Here is a 12,189-nt window from a genome sequence, read left to right as displayed (position 1 = left end):
TGGCATGGGGCCAGAGCAAAGCCCATTGAGACTGGCAGTCCTGTTGCAGTTGCCTGCATCCAGCCTCTGAAGGCTGGCAGTGCAGGGGCTCACCCTCTGGAGCTAACAGTGCCAGGGGACGGGGAGCAGTAAAAGTGGGACTTGGGGCTGGCAACGGGGATGGATCCCTGTGCCTGGAGCCCCTTGTAAAGTGGGACGTTCATGAGCTGAAAAGTACGGATTGTAACTGTTGTTGTCTTCAGGTCTGTGTGCTTGTGCCTGAAAAATACACTGCTCGTGACATTTTTATTTTGCCAGTGTTCTGGGAGAAGCAGCAAAGGGTTGGGCCCCATTTCGCTCTTGGAATTCTACAAGTCCTTCCACCTCATGAATTTTGGCTGTTGGTTCTTTCCCCCAACTAATTAAAACTTTTGCTGGGGCGTTGCCATAAATTAAATACTTTAATGAACTGGTGTAACCGAAGCCCATGCTCCCGCAGCCAGTCCTCCTGGGACTTCACCGCTCCCTCAATTCGGGAAGGCGTGGCTGCTTGCCTGGTGCCTGTCTAATAAGTGGCCTGCAAAGCATGTGATATTTTGCTTTCGATTTACAAAACACCAGATAAATGGTCATTAATGAGGAGATAACCAGCTCTCTGTATTTGTAACAAATGTTAACTGAAATTACCAAGGCCTGTTTTTTCAGACTGTAACTTGACTGGTTTTTTTTGGCATGGAGACTTAAGAATTTTTTCATGAGGTTAGTTCTCCAAGGGGCCATCCCTGTCCTGTCTTTGTTTTTCCTTCCATAGTTTAAAATTTGGAGGTTCTCCTTAAAAGAGAGAGAAGGACAGAGACCAGTCGCCTTGGCCCCAGGGATAATAAAGACCCCCCTAGGGGTAAATGTTCCCAGAAACCTCCTAAAATCACAGAAAAGAAGGGTCACAGTGTCTTGGGTTTCCTGCAAAGATACTGGGATAAATCTGTTCACTGATTTTAAGCAGTCATTCTACCACGCCGGGACCTCACTTTCAGTGAGTGGAGTGATATATTTTTTCATTAGCAAGCGTTGACATTAGGTAGCAAAATGTGTGTAAATACAGAAGCCACAAAGACAGGAATGTGCCATTTCCAAGGGGGAGAAAAATTCTCAAGATCAGCCAATAGGAAGTGATTAACCTTCCAGTCGGAAACTCAAACAGCTGGGTACTCACCCAAAACGTTTTGTTTGAAACAAAACAAGAAAAAAAGGAATAGAAAAAAGTGCTGCTGTCTGAGGACTTGAAGTGGTCATAGGTGCAGCCCCATGGATGGAGCTGTCCTGCCTTGGTGGAGAGCAGCTAGATCTAGGAGCCAAGGGGCCATGGACAGGTCCAGGGCCGAATTTGCTGGCTGCTAGGGGTGGGTAGGTCAGACACAGAGATGGGACGCTGCCCCAGGTTTTTATCCTCATCTTGTACATGGAGGAGAGATTTGGCTGGGGAATTCAGATGAGCCTTTTACATTCTTAAGTTTTTAAGCCCTAGGTTGAATTGTTGGTCTTGGGTTACTAGGTGAGAATCAAGCGTAAAGTTTCACAATGGACAACTGTTATAATCTTAACCAGTTGCACAAATAAGGGAATCTCTTCTCTGAAGTCTACAGCCTGGGAGGAGATGGCGGGATGGGGGCCAGGGCCTGATAAACCTGCAGCATTTGGAGGAACTCAAGGAACCTCCATTTTGCTGTGATTCAAGCCATTCCAGAGTAGCCTTTGTGGTGGACCTAACCTTCGTAGACCTGGGGGCTGGGTGACCCCAAACCAGCAGGATCTTCTGGGGAGGAGTTAGATATGACTGAACCTAGGGTCAAGGTGGCTGTGACTTGTGGCTATCAGAAGTCAGGAAGACATCCCCCAGTTGCCCAAGGAATAAGAACATGGGGTTTGAAACTGATCTCAGTTTATGGAGTGGAGATTCCGGGGATTGCTATGTGGGCTCTGCTCTCTGTGCCCTCTGTATCTGATGGTCTGAAAGGTTTGAAGAATGGCTTGAGGGGTGCGTGTTGCTAGGGTACACTCTAATTAACTTCAGCTGGGTACCCAGACCAAGCCTCCAAAGGCTAGTTGACAAGTCTGGGATCTGGCCCTCCCTTTACCTTTTAACTCACACCATTCGGCTTCCCAAGTGTTCTTTTTAAGTCCAGATGATCAAAGAGTTAGATTGGATGATTCATTCATTCGCTCGTTTATTGGTTCAGTCATTCATTCTACAGGCCTGATGATGTGGTTGCCTAAAAACTGTGATGTTTGCAATGCAATGGATCATACTGCAACCAGTGTTCATCCGGGTTATGGACTGGGACACTTTGCGTGTAGCTGCAGTGGGGGTGTGGGGTGGCTCCTCTTTCCCCGGTGGTACTTGGGAAGCTCAGAACTCAGGAGAATATCCTGGCTCTCTGGGAACCGTTCTCTTGATTCAAGAAGTGCGATCCCCAGCTTCTTACCCTTGTGCCCCTCTAATCAGCTTATCCTCAGGCTTGTGTCTGTGTCTGCTGGGAGAGGGAATGAGTCTTTTTTTTCTCACAGAACCTAGCGCTTACTGGGTGCTTGGTAATGTTTTGTGATGGATGGAAGAATGGCCTAGAGCTGAGTATGCGCCAGCCCGGCTCTGGGGAGCAGGTAACACAGGCAGAAGCTGAGATCCTGATGTCCGCAATCTACCTTTGTGGAACTTTTTTGTGGGTGAAGGATGGAGGTGTGGCCTGTTGACCTTCCAAGCCTGGCAGTAGCTTGAGGCCAGTGTGGATGCTGAAGACTCTTAGCCCAAGGCCCTGAAGGGAGGAGAGTGAGGACTCTGGGGCCTGCCTGGGGAGGGAGCACCACGGGATACGTGCTGAACTCCTGGGTACTGCACAGCTCACTGGGTGGCCCCTTGGGCTAGTCAGTGACGCCTCAGTTTACCTGGGTGCTGTTGCACAGTATACTCTGCTACTTCACAGGGGTGGTAGGAAGGCCTAATTAATGTTTGTAAATCCCTCCTGAGATCAAAGGTACTGCAGAAGGGCAGAGCACCATTTCATAAAAACGCCTGTGGTTGCCAGTGCCGAGCTGGCTTACCTTTGATCTGAGACAGGCTGACACCCTGAATGTGGTCCCAGGTCTGCCCTGAGATGCTGGCTCTTTGAAACACACCAGCCAAGTCTGGGGTCGGGGGAGGCAGTGGGCATGGATAAATCATCACGTCCAGTATGGGGGTGTCTTCCGTTTGCAGGTAGGTAGAAGCCTATCTCTAGAACATGGTGAAGGCCATCAAAGTAGTTTAGAAAGTGCAGGGTATACGCACACCATTTAACAAGTAACTCCATTTCCTGCCTCCCCCTATTGTTTTCCGTTTAATTAAGTGTATCCTGTAAAACTGTATATTCCTGTTAGGAATTACACTTTACCCTGATAAAACAAGATCACACGCAGTCTCACTCTCCCCTGCCCACTGCCTCCACTCCTCCGCTTCCCTCTCCCCTGTTTAGGAGAATTCTTGGAAAGTTCTTCCAGCTGGGGAGAGAATGCCAGAGAATTCCGCAAAGGGAGGGACTCTTGATTAGAGAGAATCTGAATTGAGGGGGGCAGGCAGCAGAAACCCAGAGGTGATTTGGGGCTATGGGTAGGCCAGACGCAGCCCTCTACCTCCCCTTATCAGGGAATGGAGACGGGTGCTGGGCTCCTAAAGGGCTCCCATGGGCTGCTTGCCTCTGGTCTGCCCTTTTCATTTGGCTTGGTATTTGCTGGTGCAGCCAGGTGGCTCCAGTGGGAAATGTAATCACACCCCAAGGCCATCCTGCTAGTGGGCTGGGGTGGGGGAGCTGGAACTTGGGCCACCCCACCTGGTGTGTTTGCTGTGGTGCTAGGAAGCACCTCTCCTGAGCTGGCCTTTCTCTATGGATTTCAGTAAGTTTGGCATCAGCAGTGGTACATGATAAGCTTATAGGGTCTTATGTATTTTTGTTTCATGAGACTAATAAGTTGTGGTTCGTAGGCATTATTTTTTGTTTTAATTGCTTGGAGGGAAACTGTCAAGTCTGTCTGTGTGTTAGCTGGGATTGTCATCATCCTTGTTAACATTTAGGTCACTGCCCAGCACCTGAGGATGACAGAGATGTTGAAGAGAAGCTCATAGGGCGGACAGGGTTTGAAGGTGAAACATAAGTAAAAACTCCCAAGTGCTGGTGCCAGGACAATTTTAAAGGGACTGAGGGCAAGAACCTTGCAGCTCTGGGATTGCCTGGGAGCATCCCAGAAATGGGGAGTTTGGACTAGGCCTGGAAGGAGGGAGAGGGAACATTTCCCCTACACCTGGGAGCCTTGCCGGGAATGCCCTCTGTCCTGATCTGGTGGTGGCTTTACACAGGTGTATACGTGCGTTAGATTCATTGAGTTGTACTTGAGGTATGGAGGCTTTGCTGTCCTTACTATATACCTCCTGTAAAAAAGGGAAAAGAAGTCCCTTCAGCCCAATGCCAGTCTGGAAAACAGTCCTAAAGAACTGGAAAGTCTGTGTATAAAAAGATGAGGGAGAAGCACTGGTCTGTGGTAGTGGCAGAGAGGCCACTGGATCCAGGCAAGGAGGCTTTGCCCTAGATTTTTCTCTGGGAAAGATGGCAGGGAGACAGCAGCCAGGGCGGAGAGGGCAGAACCTGGGCCTCCGTTGACCTTGGGAACTACCTGGTTTCCTCAATGGAGGACTTGCAATAAAAAGAAATTCCAGCCAGTCTGTGATCCAGCCTGACTTGACTAATGATTAACTGGCCGCCGGGAGCCCAGACGGGTGACAAGGAGCTGTGGTTGTCTTATGATGGGCAGTGAAGCCTGAGTAGACCATTAATAATCAGCATCGTGGCTGGGAGTCAGCTGTTTGGAATGTGTGGTTTCTCTTTAATGCTGTTTAGAATGTACTTAAAAATGAATCTGGGTGTTTTTATTTATTTATTTGTGTATTTATTTGTTTCTCTCCTCTTTTCAAACCCATAGCAGACTGTCCAGATGCTGTGCCTTCCTCCGCTGAAACAGGGGGAACGAATTATCTGGCCCCTGGGGGGCTTTCAGGTGAGATGCTTTCTCTTATTTCCTGGCAATTCTAAGACCTTTGAAATTACTGGAGACCAGAGGAATGGGGGTGGCTTTCTGCCACCCCAACTGGTCTGGAATTAATTCTCACTAGTATGTGCTTTAAACTGGCTGCATCCGTGGTGACTGTGGGGGGCCCTTCAGCTCATCACTCTGCAGACCCGTACACATTGGGACACTGGGCCTGCTCCATAGATGCTAAAGTGGGGGCCACCTAGGACTGGTGGTGTGCTGTGTTTCACAGTTAAGTGGCTTCTCACTCAAGGGGCTTCCACTTGGTGACTTAGGTGGTTCATAGTTCATAGGCTTGAGCTCATTTTGTATTTGCCCTTGGTGCTTTGGGTGCCTTGGAGGGGAGGGATCCATCGTGGAGGGAACTTGTTGGAAACAGATCTCAGGGGTAGGATAGGAGTTAAGCGTAGATGCCCTTGATGCTTCTCTGTAAGTCCTAATTCTCATGCCAGCTTGGCGCAGGATTCTGTAATGCATGGCGGCAGAATGGGAGCAACAGGGTAGAGGCATTGTAGGCAATAGGCACTCCACTGCTACCCAGCAAGGAAGGTTTTTCTCGGGACCCAAGGGTGTGAGCAGGCCTGCAATGCCAGTACTGGAGGGTTATGGGATTGGATGTCGGGCATTGGGTAGTCTGAGAATCACTGGCCCCGGGGGACCTGAGAAGGGAGTGATAAACCTGGACAAACTCATTAGCAGTGTAAGTAGGAGGCATTTCCATTTTTTTCAAAAGACATCCTGTTTCCATCTGGTTTTCCCACCCCCAGTATGCCTTCGCTGGAGTTTCTAAGAGCTACCTAAAGAGGGAAAGTAACCTACCTGGTGGGGAAAAATTGCAGCAGCGTTCCAGGCATTTGTCATTTCTTGCCTTTGGGATATTGGGGTAGGATCATGGCAGCTCAGAATGAAGCTGTGAAACTGTCTTGTGCACCCTCTTTCCTGAGGTGACCTCTGATGGTCAAGCATTGCCTCCATGCGTCCATCCGGCCGTGTTCATCCAGGTCAGTTCCCTCCCAGGCTCTCCTCTCTAGGAATTGAGCTTGTTGAGAATGTCTTAAGGGAGACCCTTGTTTGTTTTTATTTCAGTGCAGTATATACTCTGCCTGTTATCTGAGACAGAGGGCATTGTTTACTCAAAGCTCCTAATGAGAACTGGGCAGAAAAAAGGGAGCCCTGTGGGGAGGGGGCTTTGGGCATGAGGATGGGAGAGGACCAGGGCCAGGGGGAGGCAGAACAGGAAGCAGCACGTGAACTCCAGCTCTTCTCCTTTCCAAGGCTGAGAGAGAGTTCCTGAAAGAAAGAAGGCCACGGAGAGGAAAGGGTCTGGGCAAAATAACACACTCAGGATGTTGTTAGATGGTTTTATTCTTTAAATCCTGAATGTGCAGGGAGGAGCCCCAGCCTCTCTGAACCACATGAAATAAGCAAGGGAAGTGGTAGCTTTTGAAAGGGGGCTTTTCGGAAGGTTTGTCTTATTGATAACATCTTGTCTGTCTCCTCTGCTGGAGGAAATGACGACACCAGGCTGAGCCACCAGGCGGGGCGCCTCCTTCCCTGGCCCTGAGAGCTAAACAGTGTGCCCCAGGCAGCCCCTTCTAAGAGGGGTGGGCTTTATGTTCCAAAAGCTTTTCCAGTCCTAGGAAGAAACCAGGGGTAAAACAATTATTAACTAGTCCCCCCACTCCCCAAGGTAATTGCAACCATTTAAATTAATGAGGAGCTACTAGGAAGGAGTGGTTGCCTCTGAAGGGATTGTGTGGTTTGACACAACTGCAAAAAGAAAAAAGTGGGGGCTCCACATGAAAGAGCATTTGTTTTGAATTTTAGCTCTGAATTTACTAATTCCCAAGGCTTCAAAGTTTGAGCTCTTTCTGTTCAGAGTTGGAGCAGTTTATTAATAATGTGCCTTGGGGAAATTGAAGAAACTGGCTTTTGGGTTGATGCCAGGGTCTGGGGGTGTCGAGGGTGGGGATGGGCATGGAGAAAACCCCATGGCTACTCCCTTTGTAGCAAGAATGCCTCTAAAAGGTGGCTTTACTGGCTGGGTGCAGGGTAGAGGGGTGCAAATGGAGAAAGCCCAAACCTCCTCTTTCCCAAGAAGTTGATCTTTCCATGGCGGGGTGGCCTGGGTGTGTCTGCCTTGCAGAGGCCGCCAGGCTGAGGCCGGTGGGGCTGCAGTGGCGGCTGAATGGAGCAGGGCAGGGACAGGCAGGGCTGGGCAGCTAGTAGGGGAAGGGGTTAGCAGAGGCTAAGGGGTGGGAACTGGTTTCCAGGAATGGGGACAAGTGGGCGTCAAGGTGGGGAGCAGTGAAAAGCACCCAGTAGGATTTGAGTTCTCCTCCCCCTTGAAATAACCTGAGTGTCTCTTTCACAGGCCCTGTGTGCTGTTTCCCTTCCTGTCCTGCCTTGGCTGAGAGCAGGCTTAATGAATGGGGCTCAGTTTAGGGTGGGAGGAAGGTCGGGAGCGGGAGCCAGGGCTTGATTCTCTTGGCAAGGGAAGAAGGGAAAGAAAAAGCAGCCAAATGTGAAAATGTGGTGCCTCTGAGGTGGAAGTGGGGATGTGCTCAAAGGCATGCCCCCTCCTAAATACCGGGGTGACTCCAAGGCTGGCCCCTCCCTTTCCTGGAGGAAGGGGAGTGGGCGGGTAGGAGCCCTGGGGGCAGCCTGCTGGCTGCAGGTTGGAATTCCAGCCTTGCCGCTTGGGTCTGGCCGGTGAGACTGAGATGACAGGCCCAGGCCTTTGGGACTTGCAGTGAAACACACCCCACCCCTACAAGTTTCCTCAGTCTGGGAAAATGGCACATTTTTAGAATGCTAGGACTCGGTTCCAGGAGATTGTACTTTCATTTCTGACAGCCGGCACGCAGAGACAGATGGATCGCTCTGTGCACGGTTTTGTGTGTGTGTGTGTGTGTGTGTGTGTGTGTGTGTGCGCGCTCTCGTATGCACACTCTGCAGACCGACCTACAGATAGACGATCCCATGTGCAGACACATGGGCAGGCAGGTGCCCGCAGGCAGGCTCTGGGATAGGTCTGGGTTGGTGGGTGGATGTCAGGGCAGCTTTGCCTTCCACTTTGAGGGCAGGGGAAGTAGCGGTGCATTGGTTCTGCATTGTGATGTGGCAGCCCAGGTTAAGCTCTCTGGGTATGGTGCCTTTTGAAAGGCATGCAACTACAGAATAGGCCCTTGCTGCTGGAATGTGTCCTGGCCCAGGAAGACCCACCTTGGAGAGGTCCAGCGAAGACAGGAAGCTTCTAAGTTCAGCTCGGTGGTGGAAATGGAAAGGCTTTGCTCCCAGAGCTTTCACTGCATCACTGGTAATTAAAAGCATGTGTTGGAAGCTGTCATCTTTGCAGCCTCCATCTGGAGTTTCTGGTGGGGCTTTCATTTAGCTTGTTTGCTATCCTGGTTTGGGGGTGGAAGGAACACCATTTCACTTTCAAGCTCTAGGTTATTTTGCTGGGTGGGCCTCAGCCACATTGGCCTCCACTGGTTGGGGCAGGTATTAGAGACCAGCAACCATTTGTAGTTATTCAAACTTCAAAAGGGGGTGCCACTGTGGATATCAAGGGGGGTGTGGTGACATAAGGTGTCTTGTGAGGCTTGGGGGGGAGTTGAGGGAACCCAATCTCTTGGCTGTACAAAGTTATGTTTATTGGAGAGACTGCCCACCAATCTAAGGGAGGCCAACTCCTTGGCTGAGGTCTTAAGATCCACGTACAGCTTCAGCTCCCAAGTCTGGGCAATGCAAATGGTCAGCAGCCACTCAAGGATCTTTTCTTCCTCTTTGATCCCTGCTGCCATCTATGAGAGCCTCCTGGGGGAGTCTTCAACAATATCTATATAATCTGAAAGTGCAGTGGCTCAGCCCATGCTCAACTTGAGCTCAAACCAAGTAGCTTAGGAAAGATCGCTCCATCCGGTGTTTAAGGAGTTACTCTGCTGCATGTGAACAATTATTCGTTGTTTGGCTTGGAATGGTGATGGCAAATTGGGAAACTAGCCTGAGTGTCTGTTGCTGTGTTTTTAAATGTCTCCTTCCCCTGCCTGGGAACAAGCAGCGGTGGTTTCACTGAGGTCTCTGATGCCATGAAGGGTGCTGGTGGATTGAGCTCCTCCAGGTGGTCATGTTCTTGGGGAGTAAGATGGACCAGCACATGTGACCATTAGTGAGCTCCTCTTCTACCCCCTGCCCCCTAAGAAGTGACTGTCTGGGTCTCCAGGGGCCCAGTCCACATCTCCCTAGATGCCAGTGTCTTGATTTGGGCCTAAGGTCAGCTCACCTGGGGCACAACCACTCTCCAGTGAAGGCCAGGCCTGACAGCAGTTCAGGCTTCTCCAGTGCTCAAGGCCATGCACTCACCCGGGAGACCGGCTCATTGATAAAACCCCTCTCGTCCTGGAAAGACTGTGGCATCAGGCAGGAGTTTTAAAAGCAGAGTGACAGCATTTAGGCCAGATTAGATGGGCTGTTGCCTCATACATCCTGTCACTGAGGCAGAACCCTGGCCAGCAAAGGGGGAGGAGGCCAGGTGAATGCCAGGTTCCAGCGAGTAGCTTTTTGGCTACAGTCTAGTACACTAACCCCCACTCCCACCCCAGTCCTCTCCTCTCAGCCTTTTCTTAGCAGAGCCTGGCTGTAGCTGAGCAGCCTTCTAGACCTATGGGACCTCTGGCAAGCTCACAGCCAGTGGGGCAGTGAAAAGGGAGGAAATGGCAAAGGATTCATGGTCAAGTTTGGCTTCCTTTGCTCCTTATTGTTGCTGTTACTGTACCGTAATACTGTTCCTGTAGGGCTGTGATTGCCAAGCTGGTATTTGTTCACTTCAGGCCAGGCCTGGAAGCTAGAGCACCAACTTGGAAGCAGGTTAACCTGGTGGGGAAAGAAAGGCAGCGGTGGTGGGCCCCAGACTTGAGTGCACATTAGAACCCCTGTGATCTCCCAAATTAGAATCTGTCAGTGGGGTCCCAGCATCCTTATTTTCCTTAAGCTCCCCAGGTGATTGCAGTGCACAGACAAGTTGGGGAAGCCCCCAGAGGGGTCTGTGTTCCCGTGCAGAGCATCTTTGGTGGTTTTTCTAGGTGGCCATGCATGTTTTCTGTGATTTTTATATATGTTTCCGTAGTGAAGAATTGAAGGATTTTACTTATTGAGCTTCTTCTCAAATTAGATTTTTGCTGGATTGTAGAAACTTGACAGGGTGTATTGATTCTGCACCTTCTTCCAGTTGGCTTTGCTGTTGTGAGTGACACTGTAAAAGTGACTCCTGTGGAACAGGGTTTCCTTTTTGGGGTGATAAAATGTTCTGGAACTAGATGGTGGTGGTGGTCATGCAGCTCTGTGAATGCACTCGGTGTCACTAGGTTAATTGTATGTCTTGCTTGTTTTACCACAGTTCTTTTAAGTTTTGACCTGTGTTATCTTTTAAGTACCTGCAGATACTTGGGTATCAACAAAGAATGGTGACTGAGAATAAGAATAGAGAGAATTAGGTGCCTGGGATCTGCTGTCAATAGACACTTGTTTCCAAAGCACCTCTGAGGTCTCTTGGGGTGGGGGTCTGGGGGTCATGGTCATGGGCTGGAAGCCTGTCTAGTCTGCCTCTCTAGTATCACCTGTCTATTACCTGAAGAAGCAGGCACACCTCGGTGTTGATTTTTCAACCTCCCCTTTCTGTGCCCCCTTTTCCACACAGGTTGCAGAAATGAGAGGTGGGAAAGTTCCGTGTGGTTCATTTCCGAGCCTGACTTTCCTGCAGGGGAAGCCAGTGCACTTGTTCCTTCTCTGTCCCAGACACTATGTTCCCCTGGCCTGTCTGCTGCTTTCCTCCTGCCCAGCCAGTCCAGGAACTGGTAACCAGTGTGATAGAGGGGCTGTTTTCTAAAGCCTGGGGCTCCCCTCCCCCAAGCGTGTTCTAGACCCCTCCCCTGCCCCTGCTGCTAGAGCCTGTGGTGGATGCGACATTCTCGCTGAGTTACAGGGCGGCAGAGGCAGATGACTGGTGCCCGGAGCCCTCCCTTTGTGGGAGCCTTGTGAAAGGCTACTGTACAGAGCGGCCACTGGGAGGTCACCACTGGTCCTACCATCTTTCTCGTTCAGGATTGAATGGCTAGCCCAGAGTCTGGCTGCATGCCTACTGTCACAGAGAGGCTTCCTCTGCAGGCTATTTTGAGCAGGAAGAAGATATTATTAACTGCTGAGGCACAGATCTCAATTTAGTGGCTAAACACACCAAGAAAGCAACATTCACTTTGTCGTGGCAACTTTACCAAAGCATGCTGGCTCATTTGCAGGTCTCGGCTGCTTCCCACCCTTTCCACTTGTCCCAAGGGTCTCCTTGGGAATCTGGACCCCTAGCTGAGTTCCTGGGGAAGCTGTGATCATAGAGGCAGTAATGCTACAGAGAGAACGAGGCTTTTTATTAAGCCAATTCTTTAAAGGTGTAAAAAGTGAGCGTATTTATATTCTAAGGGGGGTAGATTTTGTGATAGGGTTGGAGCACTAGATGGACAAAGGAACTTTCTATAGAGAGTTTAGAACAGTTGTTTTAAACAGGGTGATAACTTTCACCTTGTAAATGAGCAGGAAATATTGGGACAAGACAGGAAATTGCATCATTCCTTTTATGAGAAGAACTCCAGAAAAAAAGTTGTTCGTGAAAGGTAATGGCTGAGAGAGGAGGCTGCCCTGTTTTCTTTTCCCCCCTTCTTCCACTCTCACGAGAACTTTTAGGCCATTTTCTTTGAGAAAGAGGCTGTTTGAGAACTTTATGTTATTTTTATTATTTAAAAAAATATTTTACCAGAAGGGTCACCTTCAGTTGAAATGTTAACTGCAGGCTTATTTCCTGGTTTACTAAAGAATCTTTCATGACTTTTTCAGCTTCCTTCCCCAAATGGGGAGGCCAGGCAGCTCTTGGCTGGCAGTGAATTTTGGTTTGGCTGTGTGGGCCCTCAACACTGAGCCCCACCCAGTATCATTAGCTCAGTTGTAACTTGCAAAAAAAAAATTTTTATTTTTTTTTTGGTTGGGGGTAGGTGGGGATTTACTCAGGCCCTTAGCCCTTGCACCCCTGCCTTTCCTCCCTCTCATGGA

At 49.8% G+C, this 12,189-nt stretch overlaps 1 protein-coding gene across 3 annotated transcripts in view; it reads left to right on the top strand.

The window, feature by feature from the left end:
- Window positions 1-12,189, top strand: part of SMAD7 (SMAD family member 7) — a 29,906-nt gene that overhangs the window by 4,098 nt on the left and 13,619 nt on the right. For 2 of the 3 annotated variants that reach the window (XM_036918625.2, XM_036918628.2), the window contains exon 3: window positions 4,984-5,058. In XM_036918625.2, the coding sequence (XP_036774520.1) occupies window positions 4,984-5,058 (75 nt within the window). The remainder of the gene's footprint in view (window positions 1-4,983; window positions 5,059-12,189) is intronic. The other variant, XM_036918627.2, reaches the window with a different exon arrangement.

Source organism: Manis pentadactyla, chromosome 6, assembly GCF_030020395.1.
Source record: "Manis pentadactyla isolate mManPen7 chromosome 6, mManPen7.hap1, whole genome shotgun sequence".
NCBI lineage: Eukaryota > Metazoa > Chordata > Mammalia > Pholidota > Manidae > Manis > Manis pentadactyla.
This window is presented reverse-complemented; position numbering and strand designations above follow the sequence as displayed.